This window comes from Marmota monax, unplaced genomic scaffold (assembly GCF_021218885.2).
Source record: "Marmota monax isolate L192 unplaced genomic scaffold, Marmota_monax_Labrador192_F-V1.1 WCK01_AAM20220418_F8-fsc00011, whole genome shotgun sequence".
NCBI lineage: Eukaryota > Metazoa > Chordata > Mammalia > Rodentia > Sciuridae > Marmota > Marmota monax.
In genome coordinates this window covers 17,768,534-17,788,966 of record NW_026693082.1, presented here as the reverse complement: position 1 = coordinate 17,788,966, position 20,433 = coordinate 17,768,534, and the positions used below count along the sequence as shown (strand labels likewise).

The window sequence follows — 20,433 nt, the reverse complement described above, 5'->3', positions numbered from 1 at the left end:
AGAAGCATCGTTTGAGCAGACTAAATGTGTAGAATTCTGTTGCCCTAGTCCAGATGAACAGAAATGAGTTGCAACTAGGGAGATGAATATGGAAGATGTATAATTGAAAACAGCTGGTTCAGAGCAATGTAAACCATAGAACCTAGAATTACAATCCCTGTGACCTCAGGTGAGAGCAGTCCTTGGTCCTAGACTACCCCCAGCATACAGTTTCACCAAAAATCTCCTCAAGTTTTTTTCCCTGTCCTCTTCATTACAGGTTACTTACTTCATTTTATAAGGAGGTCTGAAAATGACATAACCATTTTTTTTTTTTTGTACCAGGGATTAAGTGCCCAGGGACACTTATTCACTGAGCCACATCCTTAGCTCTTTTTATTTTTTATTTTGAGACATGGTATTGCTTGGTTACTTAGGGCCTTGCTAAATTGCTGAGGCTGACTTTGAACTCGAAATCCTCCTGCCTCAATCTACAAGCCACTAGGATTACAGGCATGCACCACACTGGGCTCCAAATGTTTTTTAAATAGAATTATCCTTTGATAGAGAAGGGGTAAGAGAACTATAACTCAAAACAGAAATTTAATATTAATTTATTTATTTAGTAAGTATTTACTAAGGGTCCTTTAGGTGCCAGTTAGGAATAGGGGGCTAGGTCTTTAAGCTGCCTTGATGATTTAATATTTAATAAATAATAGTTAGTTTTAACCCCAATTTCCATATTTTAAAGAGATCCTTATGTAGAAAACGTGGTTTTCCTTTTTTTTTTTTTGTAGTTCTGGGGATCAAACCCAGGGCCCCATGAGTGCTAGGCAACCACTCTATTGCTGAGCTACATCCTCTGCTTTCTTTTTTCTTTTTCTCTCTTTTTTTTTATCCTCTTTTTTCTCCATTCTATTCCCTCCCTTCCTCTCCTCCCTCCTTCTTTTTCTGTTTTTATTTATTTTATTTATTTTATATTGAACACCTTGCCAACAGCTTAAATGAATTTAAGTTATAGTGATTGTCAGGTTTTTACAGATTTTGAACATTGATTGACTAATTTAACAAGAGTAAGGCTTGATTATTGTTTATAATGTGAATCTATTTTTAAAACAACTCAACATTAAAATTTAAGAATTTCTCTTTAAGAAATAACTTACCCTTTCAGAAATTACCTTTGTAATAATCTGTAAATTTTTTTGTAGGTGTCAAAAAATAAAACCAGAAGAAAGAAGCATGATTTTTGTGACAAAATGCCCATGTGATGAATGTGTACCTTTAATTAAAGGTGCTGGCATAAAACAAATCTATGCAGGGGATGTAGATGTTGGAAAAAAGAAGGCAGACATCTCTTACATGAGGTTTGGGGAACTTGAGGGTGTTAGCAAATTTACCGTAAGTAGATAGATACACTTTTTCTTCAAACTGTATTTCCTGTTATGTTGTTTGATACCCTGTTGTGTATTGTAAATTAGTGATTTCTATCCTTTTAAAGAGTTTCAATAAATTATTATCATTGAGTTTATTTTTTTTAATTTTTTTTAGTTGTAGATTAACACAATACCTTTATTTTTTTATTTATATGCCATGTTGAGACTCAAACCTAGTGCCTCACACATGCTAGGCAAGCGCTCTACCACTGAGGCACAACCTCAGCCCACTTTGAGTTTATTTTTTATATGCAAGTACTTACATACCAAAAAATGTTCACTAAGGATCTCTGCCATAAGAATTTTATAGTTCTGCAAGACACAATGGCATAGGCCTGTAATCTCAATGGCTCAGGAGGCTGAGGCTCGAGGATTGAGAGTTCAAAGCCAGCCTTAGCAACTCAGCAAGACCCTGTCTCTAAATAAATAAAAAACATACATATTTTAAAAGGGCTGGGAATCAGGCTCAGTGGTTAAGCATCCCTGGGTTCAATCCCTGGTACTAAAAATAAATAATTTTTTAAATGAAAAAAAAGAGAGAGAGAATTTTACATTTCTGTAGAGTTGTAAATTGACCTAGAGTTAGCTTGAGGCAGGGAAACCTCTGGTGCCATCATGTGGCTAATAGAAAAGCTCTGACTCACTTCTTCCCTCACCTGTTTCAGCTTGGAGTGGTAGATAGAGGTGAAAGTAGTTGAAGATTATCCAAAAGACAGGAAGATGCATGCTCTTGTACACACACACACACACACACACACACACACGTTCCTCATGAGAAAAAGTGCTAACAAAAAGTTACAAAAGCTCTACAAAGAAAAATTTTCCCCAGAAGTTGCTGACCTGCCAAATCATTCTGTTTCTTCAAACAAGGAATAATCACAGAACCACAAAAACCAGGAAATTAGCATTGATATATTACTGCTGTTAATCTATACATTCATCAAGATTTACTGATTGTTCTAAGAATGTTCTTTTTTTTTTTTTTTTTTGCATTGGGGACTGAACCGAAAGGCACTCTACCACTGAACTAAATCCCAATCCCTTTTTATTTTTTGAGACAAGGTCTTGCTAAATTGCCCAGGCTGACCTTGAACTTGTGATACTTAGCCTTCTGAGTCACTGAGATTACAGGTGGCCAGGGATATAGTGTGATGGTAGGGTGCTTGCCTAGCCGTGTGAGGCCCTGGATTAGATTCCCTGCATCAAAAAACAAAACCAAAAACAAACAAACAAACAAACTTATTCAATAATGTTTTACATAGCAAAAGAATCATGTCCTGAATAATAACATATTGCTTTTTATGACATCTAATGATTTAATCGTGGCATTTAATGTAACATTTATATACTAGAATTCATGGATATAAAAAGCATAAAATAGAACTGTTTATAATTTTGAACTTTACATTCCTGTTATGTACATCAGTTTCAGTCCAGGGTGCTTGGAACATAAATGTATTCTCTGTGTGTACATATGTATATATGTGTGTTTATATACATGTATATATGTATGTACATACATGCACATACACTTTAAGCATAGGAAAATACTACCTAGTTTCTGTATGTATATGAAGTGTCAAATGTTTACCATTTTTTATTTTTGATTTTTAATTATTTTATTTAAAGCCTAACAGTTTTAAAACATAGTGCCGCCTGGCGCAGTGGTGCATACCTGTAATCCCAGCGGCTCAGGAGGCTGGGGCAGGAGGATATGAGTTCAAAGCCAGCCTCAGCAAGGTGCTAAGCAACTCAGTGAGACCCTGTCTCTAGATAAAATACAAAATAGGGCTGGGAATGTGGCTCTGTGGTTAAGTGCCTTTGAGTTCAATCCCTTGTACCCTCCCACAAAAGAAAAAGAAAACAGCAGTGCCATGCCAAAAAAAGAGAGAGATGAGAAGTGCTTGTCTTTTTTTTTTTTTAATATTTATTTATTTATTTTTCGGTGGACACAACATCTTTGTTTGTATGTGGTGCTGAGGATCGAACCCGGGCTGCACGCATGCCAGGCGAGCGCGCTACCACTTGAGCCACATCCCCAGCCCCAGAGAAGTGCTTGTCTTGTAAACAAAAACCTATGTCCAATCGGTCAAAGAAATCCCCAGTTCTGATTGATTGATTGTCTCTTTATTCCTCCTGGAGAGGTAAAGAAATGGGTTTTTTCAAATTTTCTTCATAAAGGTTAAGTGACCTTGCTCTTCAGGACTGTGAGTGTTGGCTTATAGCAAACTCTGGAATATCTTGGTTACTGGTAGATTTTAGTAGATTTTGAATTGTAAAGAGAAAGGAGAGATCAAAAGGGCAATGGAGGAATAACTCAGAAAAGAAAGACAAAGGGAAGCCCAGGGGCAGAGCTGAGAAACCCAACAGAACTGGGAACTCCCACCCAAGAGGTCCCTTGCTCAGGTACACATTCCAGAGAATAAAGAAACTCACAGTTTTTCTCTGTTCTCTTCATGAAGAGTAACTCTCCACTCCCTTATCCTTTCCTCATCTGTGCATAACTGGTTAGCTATACACCTAATTTTGAAAATACCAGTAATTAACATGAACTAGTATTTGTTCTAAATTTGAATTTCAATAATTTGATTTGCTCAACTGTCAAAAGTATGATGTGTCAATAAATTTGATACTTGTTTTAAGATTAAAGTAAATTAATTTTTATTTGAAACATATTTGCTTTTCTTTTTGAAATGTAACCATATACCTTGAGATAAGTTGTTTTATTCTATGTTGTTGTCAAAAAAGCAGGTTAGAGCTGGGTAAAACTATTCTCCAGAATAGATTTTATATAGTGTACATTCATGTGCTGTTATTCAAAAAAATTTTTTTCTTGTCTAATGAAGGTGAGTTTTTCTTTATTAAGATGTATTACTTTTTTATTATGAAATATATGCTCATTGTAGAAAGTAGCAAAATAAAAAAGAACATGTATTATTCCTTAACTCATAGATATCACTGTCAACATTACTGTATTTTCTATGTTAAAAATTCCTCAGAAATTATTTTTTGACAATTTATACAATCTTCCAAACCTAGAGACCTAATTTATTTAATCATTCCCCTGTTGTTGGATAGCTAGAGTATTTCTAAGTCTTTACAGTTATAAAGAAACTTTTCATGAATATTCTTAAGTGTAAATTAGAATTATTGGTTTTTACTTTCTCTGCCCAAATAAATAAATAGGTTTTAGTGGTTTAACATGTTTCAAAACATAACTCTTTTTTCCCCCCTTACATAACTTACCACCCCTTGTAAATTCTCTCTTTCTTGGCGCTAATTCTAGGCATCTCATCTCTATAAGTGACCAAAAGTCTAAGGACTTTTAATGCATGGTAAAATGTTTGTCTTGTATCTCATCCCCCCTCAAGGCTCAAGATGTTAACTAGTTAATCTGATGAACTAAGTGATGCTTATGAAAGAGGCTCCCAGGTAATTCACACTTTCCAGAGACAGTGGCCCAGCAGGGCTTTTTGGTTAAGTCATTAGTGATTCGATGGAGATTCCAATTAGGCAAGAAAGGAAGGAAGAGCTGTCCTAGAGATAACGATTACATTCCATTTTCTTTTCTACTATTTCAGTCTTCTCTGAAATATTCAGAATCTTCAATCTTCCCTATTTCTTTCTGAGTGGTTGAGATAGAATACTACAACCAGAGGAGATGAATGATATCTGATATTATATATGATAGAAAATAAATAATAGTTTATATGATCTAACTATATTAAAAGGCAAGGTAAAATTGGCCATATTGTTAGCCTTTAATACCTAGGTCTTCTCTACCTATTATAAGACTTAGTAGGTCCTAGAGAAATTATATAATGTAGAAATTCCATGGTTCTGGGCCTTGGGCAGGCCTAGGTCTAATCCCATCACTGCCTTTAGCTATTTTGTTACCTGAGACAGATCACAGCAATTCTCTAATCTCCCCCTGTCTTACTTAGAAATTACTATAAAGTATCTTCTCTAAGAGTATTGATTCTGACCCCAGAAGTCATCCCATTTAGCATCACTCAGGTGGTATTGTTAGGACTTTGTTGATATGGACATGCTAACTCCTTTTTCTTGTATTTTTATCAAGTTGTTTTGATATTTAAAAGCAGAGTGCTGAAATGCTCTTTATTAAGTCATTTTTAAACATACAAATAAAGTGTTTGTACCCTCTTACAGTGGCAGCTGAATCCATCTGCAGCTTATGATCTTGAACAAAACGAGCCTGAAAGGAAAGAAAGTAAGTATCTCAAGTCCTCTGTGGAGGCTAACTACTAGAGGCCAGCTGCTGAGGAAAATGGGCACTTGGTGAATGTCAAAGGTCAAGTGACGGAGTTGTTTTGATAATAGATGGATCATATTCTTTATACAGGTTAGATGTTTGTCTTTCAATTTGTTCAAAAACATTTGCATATCTACTATATGCAAGATGCTGGGGAAAGTACCTATCAATAATTATTCCTGTAGATTCTGCAGTTTAATACAAATAATCATGACAAATTGAATTTATAAATTTATATGAAACAGTAAAGAACAATTCTTGTTTATACCAAAACAAAGGCTTCTTGGGTGTGAGAAATGAAAAATATATATAATTAGTGCAAATGGATCTAGGAAGAAATGATGAGGACACCGGTACTTATATATCCTTCTAGAGTAAAGCCACAGGTGCTCAGGTTGGTCAGAGAATGGACATGTTCTGTTATTTTAATAATCTGATTAAGAATCATCAGAGATACCATAAGTAAATTACTAGTCTTAAAAGTTTTGTCATTTGCACACTAACACAATTATTTTGATAATAGTAATATAATCTTTAGGAGATCCAATTTAAAAATAGTAGCTGTGTTATAATTGTAGAGTCTAGATAAATGGAAGTGTACTATAAATTTTCTTGATAACAATGGATTGATTACCCTGAAATATTAAGAAATATGAAGGTCTCTACGAAAATATGAATGTTTTGATTTTCTGTGATCTGAATTAGCTTTATTTTATTCAGACAGTAAATTTATTATTGGCAATCTGAAAAAATACATATTCACTGTTTTTTCTTTTTAAAAAAATTATCAAGAAAAAAAGTAGTGGAAAAAGAAAGGAAAATATAACTAATTAAAGATAGTATTTTTAATGACACTGTTTGAAGCTCAATTAAAAATTTCCTAAGGTAGGAAAAGGAAACAGAAAGATGAACTATATTGTCTGTGTTAAAAGCATCTTTTCATCAGAAGAGGCCATCCACGGCATGAAATAGAAAGTATTTACTACTTAGAGTCAATGATAGGCCTTATCCAGGATAAAAGTCCTGAGATTGGAAGGAGGGGACAGAAGAAGGCATCTGGTTCACTGGCAATGTTTTATTTATCGACCTAGATAATGGCTAAATGTATGTTTACTTTTTGACAGTTCATTAACTGTATGTTTATGTTTTCATGCATTTTTGAACAAGTGTTTTATGTTAGTAAATAATATCCTTATCGCCTTTTCAATCATATAGCAGCTTTATTAAGATATTCATATATCAAAAATTCACCCCTTTTAGAGTCTAGAATTCTGTCGATTTTACTATGTTCAGAATTATGCAGCCATCACCACAACCCAATTTCACAAAATTTTCATTGACTTAAAAAGAAACCTTGTACTCTTTTCAGTCGCTCTCCCCCAGCCCTAGGCAACCACTGGTCTACTTTAAGTTTTTATGGATTAATCTAGTCTGGCCATTTCATATAAATGGAATCATACAGCATGTAGCTCCTTTACAGTTTTTCATTCTGTCGAGAAGCAGACATAAGAATCAAACAGATGAAAGTTGAAATCCCAGCTTTATTGCTGGGCTGAAGCTTGACATTTGGCCAAATCAATGTGTCGCGCTCTGGGAGGCAGTGGGGGTTGCTGCCTCACGTCCTCTCAAGGCCAGCACCAGGAATGGAAGCCGAAGGCAGGTAGCAGTGCGATGGACTGCTGGCTCTCAGGCGTCCTCCCCGCTAGAGAGCTGGAACCCAAATAACACAACTCAGGCTTTCTTTGCAAAGAATTGTTGGGCTTTCAAGGAAATGAAGGAACTATCCAGGAACGCATACTCCCTTCCAAAAATAAATAAGTAATAGAGATAAAAGGAATATTTGCCCGAACATAAAAAGCAACAGTAAGCAAACACAGAAGCCAATGTCCATAGCAGCTGGGCTCTTGAGAGGAAGTGGGGGGTCTGCTGCAAGATTGCAAACTGAACCTCAGATTCCGACATTAAGCTGGGAGTCCTCAAAGGAAGCTAAAAGACCCCCTCTCAGCGGCACCTCCTAACTGCTGGCAGAAGCAAATGCAGATTCTGTCAGAAGGAAAACCTTCCCAGCTGAGGCCCACAGGGTATAATGAGTCCATTAGTTCATTACTGAAAAGTCAACAAATAGAAGATATATCCCCATGAGCGAGACTGAACAGAAATGGCAAACAGCATAGTGAGACTCCTGAGGACTTCCTGTTCTGGTGTTATCAACTAGACAGTATAAAATGTTTAAGAAGTAAAATATACTTTTTGAAAAGACAATCTAAAATAAACAAGCCATTAAAAAAAAATCAAATCTGAGCTGGGTGTGGTAGTGCTTGCCTGCAATTCCAGAGACTCCTGAGCCAGGAGGATCACAAGTTCAAAGTCAGCCTCAGCAACTTATTGAGGCCCTAAAAAATTTAGTAAGACTCTGTCTCAACATAAAACTCTTTTAAAGGACTGGGCATGTGACTGAGTGGTTAAGTGCTCCTGTGTTCAATCCCTAACATTTAAAAAAAAAAAATGTTTAGTACAGAGTGGATAATTTTGAAAAGAATCTGATAGAATTTGAAGGAAAAAAAATCCAGACAGCCATATTATATAGGTACTTTAATTTTTTTTTTTTGTAGTTGTAAACAGAACACCTTTATTTGTTTATTTTTATGTGGTGCTGAGGATCAAACCCAGTGCTTCACACATGCCAGGCAAGTGCTCTGCCACTGAGCTACAGCCCCAACCCCCTAGATAAGTACTTTTATTAATGCTGTTACATAGATGAGGAACCAAGACTTACAGAGGTCAAGGCTCTAAACCACCAGAACTGAAATTTGAGGCCAGGTTTTGGGTTCTAGAAAGTGCATCTTATACATTGCTTTTTGTTAATAACTATCTGGTCTGGCCCCTTTGTTAGAAGTGGTTAGAGGATCAGAGAGGGCAGAGTGACTTGTGCAAGGTCAGTTCCTGACAGGTCCAGTTTTCCAAGATTTTCAGTGTTCTTTCTAACAGGTTGCCCTAGTGTAATCTAGAATTTAAAGAAAAGGCAGTTTTTAAAGAATGGGCACTTGCTATAAGTTGAGAGGCTTGTTTTTTTCTTCCATTACTTGCTTTGAGTCCCATTTTACAGGCATTATAATCTTTGGGACCAATATAGTACTTTCATGGATATATCTTGGCATAAAGTGTCAAGGGAAAGAGAGAGAAACCCTGAAATTGAAGGTAAAGTGCACTTGCTAAGTTCCTGGTGATATTTTACATGGAGAGCATTTTATGAAACATGTCTACCAGAGTCATCTCATGGAATCCTCTCATGCTTTGGGGAAGCATCCTCATTTCCTAGGGATGCTGATAATACCTTCTTGTGGATTATTGCAATTTATCTCTGCAATAACCCTCTATGATAGATGTTATTATCTTCATTAGGCAAATAAAGAAGCTGAAGCTCCTTGAAGTGAAGTAACTAGACCAAAGATCTACAGCCCATGAGTGGTAAAGCCAGAATTCAAAGCTCAGTAGTCTATTTCTAGAATCTATGCTTTTCTGCTTTGTCATACCACCACTTTAAACCAGGAAGAAGAATCATAAATGTCTACCTTGGTGAGGAGAAGTGTCCAGGAAGTGTGTGAAGTGTGTCTTGGTGTGTTGCGATCATGGGAGTCAACCAAACCACAGAATGTAGAACCAGTGGTGGAAACCACAGCGACACACATCGCGGCTTGACAAAGAGAAAAACTCTCAGTGATAGTCTGAATTGTCCAGAATTGTCCTCCCTCATGAGGCAGTAAGCTCCCTGTCACCATGGAGGTGGGAGCACAAGATGTCACAGGAGGAATATTGATGGGTAGCCTCCCTCCATGTAATGCTTTGATTGAGGTGGCATTTAGGAGGCAAGCATCTCTCTCCCAAGGGATGTTTGTAAAGAGACTAGAGATATTTCACTTGCACAGAAAGGAGTTTGGGGAAGAAAGAATCCATGTTACCGTGGTCCAAGAAACTACATCAGGACCTTCTCTGGTTCTCTTAACTGGAAAAGATCTCTCTCCTGCACATTCCTATATCATGTTATACTTAGACTTCTCTTATAACACTGAAAAAAGTACAGTTGTTAAAAAGTCAGTGGATGAGTTAAGCCACTATTTACTGAAGGGCACACTGTTGGTATTTTGATTGATAAAGCTTTCTAGTGCGGGGCATTGCCCCATGGATTATGGGACATTTGGCATCCCTAACAGAGCGGGCCATGCAAATCACAGGCACAATGATAAACTATTTAATATGTAGTGCTGGAAAATGGTTAATGCATGTAGAAAAACTGATAATGAATTTTTACCTCACATAATACTCAAAATTCCATATGAATTAAAGAAACAAAGCAAATTTCAAGTTTTAGAAGAAAATACAGAATTTTTTATGACCTGAAATAGGAAGAACAACTTATGCAGAATACAAATAATGCTGACTATAAAAGAAAAACTTGACAAATTATAGAATACATTCCAGGTAAGGGCTTATCTTCTCCAAAAGACATTATAAAGAAAGTGAAAGGGGGCTGGGGTTGTGGCTCAGCGGTACAGTACTTTCGAGGTCCTGGTTTCGATCCTCAGCACCACATAAGATTAAATAAATAAAAAAGAAAGAAATTGAAAGGACCAGTCATCCCCTGGAAGAACAGATTTTCCACTAACGTAAAAAAATTCTACTAACTGATAAGGATAAAAATTAATAGAAAAATGTTACTTTTTGGTATTTACATCAGCAGAAATGTAAATGTCTGATAAACATATGAAAGATGATCATACTCAGTAGTGGTCAGAGAAAGGCCAATTAACATCACATTGAAGCAATGTTTTTATACCTATTGGATTTATACAATTCAAATTTGCCAATACCAACTGCTAGTGAGGATGTGGATTATTAGAAATTTTTATATGTTGCTAGGGAGATTGAAAGTTTTACAGCCACCTTGGAAAATAATTAGACATTATCTTTGTAAAGCTGAACATGCATGTACTCCATGATCCAGTAATTTCAACTTCTAAGAAATCTTGCATCTTGTATAAAAGACCAAAATATAACAAATTCATTGTAATGTTATTCTTAAAAACAAAAACTGAAAATGACACAGATATTTAGCTTGTGAGATTACATTTAAAATATAGTATATTCTCACAATGAACTAAACATAACAGTGAAAATAAGTGAACTATTGCTACATTCTTTGACACAGGTGAATCTCAAAAAGATAAATGTTGAACAAAAAAATATAGAAGACTATCTTTTTAATTTCTGTATAAAGTTTAAAAAGAAAGCAAATAGCATATTGTTTAATGTATGTGGTAAAATTGTTTTTAAGAAACAATAGAAAGATAAACACAAAATTCAAGATAGTGGTTACATCTGAATGGGGAGAGGGGATGAGAAGAGAGAAGGAAGGCAACTGATAATGTTGTAGCCATTATTTGGGACAGTAGCGTTTAATTTTTTCTCTTCTATGCAAACAGTTACTGCAAATTTAAGCAAGATAATTATTTGGAGCAGTAGGTTCTTAAGTGTTTATTTTATTATTGGGCTTTAGACCTTCCTTCTGTATTACATATATTCTCTTTTTTTATGTTTCAAATATTACATAAAAAGACAATTGAGAGAGGGGGGCTTCCAGATCCACTCTGGAAGGCAAGCCAGAACCAGTTGTCCTTGGGACTGGGAAACAGCAGAGCGGAACACACCGGCTTGGAGGGCAGGCAGATACCTCAAGAGCACAGAAGCAAAGGGCAGGAGGAGACTTGCAGGTGACGGGTGTATTCATTGACTTGACTGTGGTGGCGGTTTCATAGATGTGTACCATGTCAAACTCATCAAACTGAACACTGTAAATATGCTCAGTTTATTGTATACTTTAAACACATAAGAGGGTTTTTGGTACCAACAAAGCTAGTAAAAAGAAAATCCAGGAAGGTGTTAAGGCAGGCTCTTCTCCCAGCCTGCCCTATTGGATAAGGCCACTTTCCGTACTTAGAGGAATAGGAGTGGGAGAGTCCCCCTGTACCCTGCCCCACAGGTGCTGCCATCCTCTCTCTGGAGGATAAGTAAGTGCATTAATTTTCGAGGTCCTGATTTTGATCCTCAGCACCACATAAGATTAAATAAATAAGAAAGAAAGAAAGTGAAAGGACCAGTCATCCCCTGGAAGAACAGATTTTCTACTAACGTAAAAAAAAAAAAACTTTGATACCAGTGTAATCACGAACAGGGATTGATTTCTGTTTCTTCCAGCCTAATAATAGTGCCTTTCCCCCAAAAAAAGTTGTATTTAGTATTTGCCGTATACTGTGGAGTGAATCCAGTTTTTTAAAAATCACCAGACATTGTATTACCTTTGAGTTATCTAGATTCAGTATTGATTGGAGAAATAAACATTTAAGTGGAATATTGAAGCAGTTGAGAATTTGAAGGTAAAGTAAAATGAATGGTCCTTTACCTGAAGCACTGTTTTGCTCTTCCAACCTGTGTGCCTGCAGCAAGTCCCCATGAGTTTGAAGTGATGTTTTCTGACATGAAGTTGTTCTTGCATGATAGACGGTGTGTTGAGAGCCCTGCCTGGGAGAGAGGAGCAGCACCGCAAGAAGCTATGTCTGGGAAAGCCTTCGGAGGGCCTCTCCACGCTGCAGTGACGGCCTCAGGAGTTGGTTGTTGCACCTCTAAAGTTCAGCCTTGTTAACTCAGAAAATGAGGATGGATTTCGTGAACCATTGAAAAGTTTGTTAGGATATGAATTATGTTGACGAGGACATTTTTATTTTAGACTTATTTGTGTATTTTTCAGAATATGGCAATGTGTTTAATGCTTTAATGAGATCAGTGTCATCACCAACAGGGATGGATTTCTGTTTATCTCAGTTTCTATTTATACAGCCAGTTTGAAAGGGGCTGGCTCACTGGAGTCATATCTCAACAGGGAATTACATATCTTTTGAGAAATATTAATTCCTTTGGATTACAAGGGTGAGAATTAGTAAACTGTCCAGGGAAATAAGTGACAATCTGTTCATATTTTAAGAATCCATGTATAGATAACCAGAAGGGTCATGTTTATACCTAAAATCATTCTAGCATTCAAAAATTACTGAATTGGGACTGTCTTAAAGTCTCCATTTTGAAACTATATTTTTAAAATTAGTAATCTCTTGGGCTGGAGGTCTAGCTCAGTGGTAAAGTACTAGCCAGCATGTACGAAGCCCTGTGTTACATTCCCAGCACTGCAAAAGTAAATAAATAAATAAGATGTTAATTTCTCCTAAATTTTTATTTCACAGTGATTGTTGGACTAGAGGCCAGTTACACTACAATTTTGGGTAGCAATAGAAAGAAAATGTTATTCTGAGGCAGTGTTGCTGTTTGATGTCACTAAATCTTGAGATTACTGGCAGTAAGTCTCAAATTTGGTCATTATGTAAATAGAAAAATATGTGAATGTGGGATATTGAAACCAGCATTTTTAGAATTCCATTAATAAATGCTTTCCTCAATATAATTTTCCCCTCCATATGACCAATACAGTGTCTAACTGCAAAAGGGAGGCCTGCTAGGAATATTTGCAAACCTCAAGAGCACTCAAAGCCTTAAAAGTAAACACATCCCTTCTGAATTTTTCTCTCTGATTTCTTTTTTCGCAGTGCTGAGGATTTACTCCAGGGCCTTGAACATGCTCGGCATGTACTCTACCATTGAGTCAGGTCCCCGCCCCCCCCCCTTTTTTTTTTTAGTTCTCGGTGGACACAACATCTTTATTTTATTTGTATGTGGTGCTGAGGATCAAACCCAGCGCCCCGCGCATGCCAGGCGAGCACGCTACCACTTGAGCCACATCCCCAGTCCCTCCCCAGCCCCTTTTTAAATTTTATTTTGAGACAGTATCTGGCTAAGTTGCCCAGGCTGGCCTTAAACTTGTAATCCTCCTGCCTCAGCCTCCCAAGTAGCAGGGATTATAGGTGTCAATGTACCTGGCTGATTTCTTCAATTTTTATTTGCTGAGAAACTCAGAAAATTAGTCTGAAGAATCATCATGTTTTAGACTTTCCTGGTTAGGAGGAAGGCCAACAGGCCTGGGGAGTGATACCTCATGAGAATGCTCGAGGACTGGGAAGAGGTGGTGAGATTTGCCCTTTTTTGTCCCCCTCCTTTCCACAGCATCACGTGGGACCTCCTACCACTTTTTCAGAGTTAGGCACAGGACAATCCAAATGTCAACCAGATGCCTGGCTTGCACAGCAGCCTGCTTAGGTCCACTGGGAATTCAAAGTCATCATACCACACAGTTGAGAACTGCCAAAAACATTTTCCATAGACATAGATCATGGAAGATGGAGTGTGTGTGTGTGTGTGTGTGTGTGGGGGGGGTACCTTTAAAGACAACTAATGCTAATTTGAAAAACACTAGTTAAGCTATTCTTTAATACTTATCAACATAAAAACTCCATTTAATCCCTAGCACCACAAGAAAAAAAAATTCTAAGATTGCTCATCTCCCGAATTGCTTTATTATTGTAATACAAGCATAAGTTCTTTGATTTATTGTTTTATACTTCTAGTTCATCTGATACACCAATCAACAAATATTTTGTGAGACTCAGAAGTCAAATATATACTGCTAGATTTTATGGATTTTTGTATTGGGGTGGGATATCAGGAAGGAAAGTATATAATCAGGAAACTATGGAAATAAAACATTGATATTTCGTGGAAAGAGCCTTGTAGAGGTCACAGTGCTGAGCTGTTTCATTATCCAAACACCAGGGTTGAGGTGAACTGAGAGAAAGCAGAGGAGGTGGAGATTACTCTGTGAGGGGATGATTGGGTTGCCCCCAAGCATTGCAGAGCTGGACCCAGAAACCACCTGGATTTGCAGAAACTATATGTGGCAGTGTTGACTCAGTTCTGCAAATTCCCAGGCAAGAGATTTCATCCCTTAGCAAGATGAAGAAGGTAATGGTAAATTCATACTTAGTAAAGAATAGCCCTGCTGGAGGTAGCTAAGCACTCATCTGGTTTACTTCATGTCTGTAATGGGAGTAGATACAGGTTTATGTGTTTTTATTGTATTACTGGTAAAACTTTTTTAATCTGGCTTTTCTATTTTTTCTACCTCAACTTACTGAGTTTGAAAATATGCCATTTACTCATAAGGCTTCCTCTTTTTATTCATGAATGGGTCCGTCCTAGGATTGATCATAACAACCTACTTTTGACACACTTTCGAGTATTCCTTAAGAGTCCTGGTATTGCCTATAATGGTCACATGACAATGAGCTGAGCACATTGCTAGTATGTTTTAGAACTAAAGTAAACATCAATGCAGTATTTTTATTTCATGTGTAACATCCCTGAAGTCTTGTTGCTCTTTTGCTATCATTATTATAAAATATTTCAGATACATAAAAAAATACAAATAGTTATAACAAATACTTTACTCATGTACCTAATATGCAGAATTAATATATGTTACCACTTGGGAGTTTAGTCCTGTTTTGAGATCTGAGGTAGAACCTTTCTTTGCATCTTTTCTACATTTGCTTGAGAGCACATTGTGGTTTTCTGAAAGATCATCCATGCTCACTGCAGGACAGCAGGGTTTTAAAATCCAGCCCTAGAGCCTCCAAGGACTGTTACCCAGACAGCTGAGATTAAGCCTCCTTTTTTAAAAATTTTTTTAAGTTGTCAATGGACCTTTATTTTGTTTTATTTATATGTGGTGCTGAGAATTGAATCCAGTGCCTCACACATACTAGGCAAGCACTGTACCATTGAGCTATGACCCCAGCCCCTAAGCCTCCTTTTAAAACATTCTTTGTAGTCTTTCTGTATCTGATTTCTTAATTCTCTAATAATTCTGTGATAGTTTTCCTAAGAGGAAACCAGCTGCCCTTATGTGAGGTAGGGGAGGTCTGCTGGGCCAAGGTTTTCTGACTCCTCTGGTGGAGCAGACCCCCTACCAGGTACGCCTGGCCTGCAGCAGAACCTGGTGGCAGAAGTGTCCTCACTTGGGATGGGGAGATCTGCCTTACCACCTGGGAAGGAGATTCTGAGTTACAGCCCCTGAAATGCAGGCTTCCTGTTTCTGGCTAACATTTAGATGTTTGGAATCATTTATTTATTCAACTCCTGGGCACCCTACGCTAGGCTCTCAGCTTGAAATGCTTTGGATACTTTTTGAAACAGAAAAAATATAAATCTTAATTCACAAAATGGAATTTTGAAAAGTTTGATTCATCCATTAATAGACTACTCTGAAAAAAATTTTGCTGAAGTTTACACAAAGCAATGAGTTATTCAGAAATTTTTCTCAATTTTGAAACCTTTTATTGATATCCTGGAATTGTTGTGTTGGCTCTGTTACAGTTTTGTTTTTATAACACAAGGAAATCAAGTTGGACCAGGGTTTCTCAGACTTGGCACAATTGACACTTGGGATTCTGATATTCTGTGAAGCTGCTCTGTGCATTTTAGAATGTTAGCCACATCCCTGGCCTCCAGTGAAAACCACTGACATAAAAAAGTTTGTACATAACTGCAAAAACCCATGTTAGGCCTAAGAACATCTCATTTAGTATAACAATTGCACTGGGGGCTTTTTACAATCAGGTATCAAAATCTGAGGATGACCAATTCCTCAGAATCATCTTTTAAAAGTCTTTTTAAAAATTGTGTTTATGCTGGGCGCAGTGATACATGTCTGTAATCCTAGCAGCTTGGGTGTTGAGGCAGGAGAATTGTAACTTAGCAAGGCTGTAGGCAAACTAGTGAGACCCTGTCTCAAATTAAAATATAAAAAGGGCTGGGGATGTGGCTCAGTGGTTAAGCACTTTTGCGTTCAATCCCCAGTACAAAAATACACACCCACATATATATATGTGTGTGTGTGTGTGTGTGTATTTATTACAGAGTAGGTAAAAAATAGTTTGCATTTTTCTCCAATTTTTGCTTTTGTTCCCCTTTCAGTACCAAGGATTGAATGCAGGGCCTCGCACCAACTAGTCAAGTACTCCACCACTCAACCACATCCCGACTCCAATTTTTAAAATTTTTTTTATAGTTGTAGATGGACAGAATGCCTTTATTTTGTTTATTTTTATGTAGTGCTGAGGATTGAACCCAGCACCTCACACATGCTAGCAAGCACTCTGCCACTGAGCTATAGCCACAACCCCAGTGTTGGTTTTTTTTTTTTTTTGGTGGGAGGTGTCGGGGTTTCTAGCCCCTCCTGACCTGCCGGAGAGATTGGGGAGAGCGCCCCGGCCAGGATGAGCCAAGAAAGGAGAGGGCCGACTAACAGCCCCCACCCAGCCCTCCCTCCTGGAGGACAATCAGATGCATCAAGGAGACCAGTCAAGGCTGGAGCTCGTTTATTGAGGAAGCACACACAGCAGCTAATATAAGGCACAGGAGCCAATCAGGATAAAGGTCAGCAGGGTGAGGAGAGTTCACGTGTACACCCATCCTACAGGCAGGCAGGGGAGACACGAGCTGTCCACCTGTCCACGAGGGCGGAAGGGTTCTGAGCCTATCCTAGAGGTGGTCCGATTTTTCTTCACAACCCAGGCAACGCCTTCTGGCTGATCGCCAGGTGCCGTCTTAGCCATGTGCGGCCCCAAGACCAGGAAGTGAGCATCAGTCTGCAAGTTAGGTTTCCTTTTCTCCATCATAGGTTTCTATTTCTCTGATGTGACGTGCCCTACACGAGGTACCAGGGATTGAACTCAGGGGCACTCAACAACTGAGCCACCTCCCCACCCCTATTTTTTTAATTTTTTTTTATATATTTATTTTATTTATTTTTATGTGGTGCCGAGAATTGAACACTCGCATATGTGCAACTCCAGCACCCCCACTCCTATTTTTTGTATTTTATTTAGACACAGTGACTCACTGAGTTGCTTAGCACCTTGCTTTTGCTGAGGCTGGCTTTGAACTCACCATCCTTTTGCCTCAGCCTCCAGAGCAGCTGGGATTACAGGCATGCGCCTCCAAGCCTGGCCCCAGACCCCAATTTTAAATTAGGAGGGGAGTAGTAAAACCTTAGTTTCTGTCTTGTTTTGCTTGTTTTCCAAGTAACTGATGTATATGAATAAACCAGACAATTTTGCAAACACTCCTAAACTGCAATAATTTTTCCAACCAATGGAAGACCAAAGGAGTTGCTATACTTAGTCACTACATCAATCAATCAGAAATTCAATTCAATTGAATTGGGTGGGGTTCTGGTCATAATGGGGATATCATATAAAGAATCAAGCTTGACTTACTTCTCTCTGGAAAAAATAATTAAATTTCTTATAGTTGATTCCCAGTATAGAAACCTGAAATATCTGCCACATGGTCTTAGTTGGCATAGGCAGCATGGATAGAATATATTGTTCAGAATAATTTTATCTTATTGGTTAGCCAAGTAGCCTTTAATTGCTTGAATTAGCACTGACATGTATCTTAAAGTCATGGATGTTTTTAATGCAATTACTATTCACCATTAAAAATTCAATGAGGGCTGAGGTTATGGCTCAGTGGTAGAGTGCTCACCTAGCACGTGCAAGGCACTGGGTTCAATCCTCATATACATATAAATAAATAAATAAAGATATTTTAAAAATCAATGAATCTATTTAATATCATGCAGAAATTTTCTGTCATGTAAGTCAATTTATTGAATATTCTGCACCTAAGTAAAACAAACCCCACTAATATTCAATAGGCCCAGTTAAAAATGAGGCCTATTGGCTTGGGTTGTGGCTCAGTGGTAGAGTGCGTGCTTAGCATGTGTGAGGCACTGGGTTCGATTCTCAGCACTGCATATAAATAAATGAATAAAATAAAAGTCCATCAACATCTTAAGAACATCGTATTTCTATATAATAATTTAATTCAGAAACTTTGAAATGATAATCTCCCTGTCCTATAGGTCACCCCTCCTCAAAGACATGAGGCTTGCTTATTTATTTACTTTAGATGAGGCCTCAGTGTGCTGCCCAGGCCAGCCTAGAACTCCTGGTCTTACATTATCCTCCTGCCTCAGCCTCTCATGTGGGTGGAACTACAGACTTGAGTCACTGGTCTTGAACCAAACTGATATTTTTGGTATTCATTTCCAAATATCCAACTCACGTGCCTATGTTGTCCCTTAATAGTTTTATTCTTTGGTTTTAGGCATTATCTTTTTAATTTCTACCATGGAAAATTTAGTTTCACCTCACCCTCTCTCCATATACTTCCCTTTTTCCATCCTCCCAATACTGTTAGAATTTTATTGTGGTTGTCCCAAAATTCACTGTTGTGACTATGTAAATACTAGTCAGAGCTTTGTCATGTTGTATTCTATGATTACTTTTTCTTTCCATGTAGAACTCCCTTTCCTGAATTAAAAATTTGTATTTTGGTGGTGGGAGTTGCTTGGTCTTCTATTTAATTACGAATCTGTAGCCAAACTCTTCTCTCAGTTGTACAGTTTCCCAGTATGTTCCAACCCATTAGGTATCCTCAAAAATCCTTCTAGAAGAAATCCCTCACAGGGCCTTCTGACTATCTCCAGTCTGAACCTATGGTTCCATTGACCTTCTGTTCCCATGTTTTATGGGGCTCTCTCCACAACCACCCTGGAGAGAGCCTTCATCTTTTTCTTTCATCTGATTCCCTCTCTCAATTTGGTGAAGCATGTCTTTCAGAAGATTCCTGAGAATGGTACGTGGTGATGGGTTGTCCCCAAGACCACCCACCACTTGTTGTGGAACTTTTCACCTTTCTTATTCTTACCGATAACAGTCCAGGGACCTTCACATTGAAGCTTTGATGATGCTTCCTAAGAAGTTGCAGTTCTAATCCATAAACCCAAATTTTAAGTGGCAAATCTGAGAGGTTTTAGGCAAGTGTGTTTTACTACAAAAGTTTAAAGCTTTATCTTCACATGCAAGGAGAAGCCACTGTGATAGCCAATCGAATAATGCTCAACCCATCTCCCCATTGTTGGGTGGAAGGCTCACGCGTTCAGATAATTTCCAGCCAGGGAGGCTCTCCCTTTCTTGGCTAACGTTGCTGCCAAAGTGACAAACCTCATTTCTTCCTGCCCACCTGTCTCCTGGGGATTACCCAGAATCGGACACCATCAGGAACTCTCCCAAAAATTCTGAGAATCTTTTTAAGGAGCCATTGCTGGTGGTTTGGTAATTGGTCGACACCTGCAGGCAGACTGAATGGCCCTTCTCTGGCCACTTCCTCCTCCTGCCTGCAGATGATGCTGGTTCTGGATAAACTGAAGGGAACAGGATGACGAGGGTGCAGGGCCAAGGTGTCCTTTGCAAAATGTGTCAGAAACTAACAGCAGCAGCAGATATTTGCTGAACTATACTACTCAAGCCCTCAAATCAAGAAAATGTGAATGCTGTTGGCAAAATAGGAAGGCAGTAGTGCAACTGCCTGGCCAGGTTTCTTCAGAGAGAAAACAAAACAGTTAGTAAATGTGTGCTCTTCGTTTCAGTGAACTTTGTGTTATTGCTGTTACTGTTTTTTTTTTTTTTTGAAGGGGGTGGGTTCTAGGGATTGAACCCAGGGGCACTCAACCACTGAGCCACATCCCCAGCCCTATTTTGTACTTTATTTATTTAGAGACAAGGTCTCTAAGTGAGTTGCTTAGCACCTCACTTTTGTTGAGGCTGGCTTTGAACTCACAATCCTCTGGAACCACTGGGATTACAGGCCTGTGCCACTGTGCCTGGCCTGTGTTGCTAC

At 38.1% G+C, this 20,433-nt stretch overlaps 1 protein-coding gene across 4 annotated transcripts in view; it reads left to right on the top strand.

Annotated features, from left to right (window-relative positions):
• Positions 1 to 19,096, top strand: part of Cdadc1 (cytidine and dCMP deaminase domain containing 1) — a 52,133-nt gene extending 33,037 nt beyond the window's left edge. For 2 of the 4 annotated variants that reach the window (XM_058582568.1, XM_046453995.2), the window contains 3 exons: positions 1,188 to 1,377; positions 5,583 to 5,643; positions 12,183 to 19,096. In XM_058582568.1, coding sequence (XP_058438551.1) covers positions 1,188 to 1,377; positions 5,583 to 5,643; positions 12,183 to 12,382 — 451 coding nt within the window. In that variant the 3' untranslated portion in view covers positions 12,383 to 19,096. Of the gene's footprint in view, positions 1 to 1,187; positions 1,378 to 5,582; positions 5,644 to 11,298; positions 11,454 to 12,182 lie in introns of all 4 variants that reach the window. The other 2 variants (XR_006853796.2, XM_046453996.2) reach the window with 2 other exon arrangements.
• Positions 19,097 to 20,433: the final 1,337 nt, after the last annotated feature.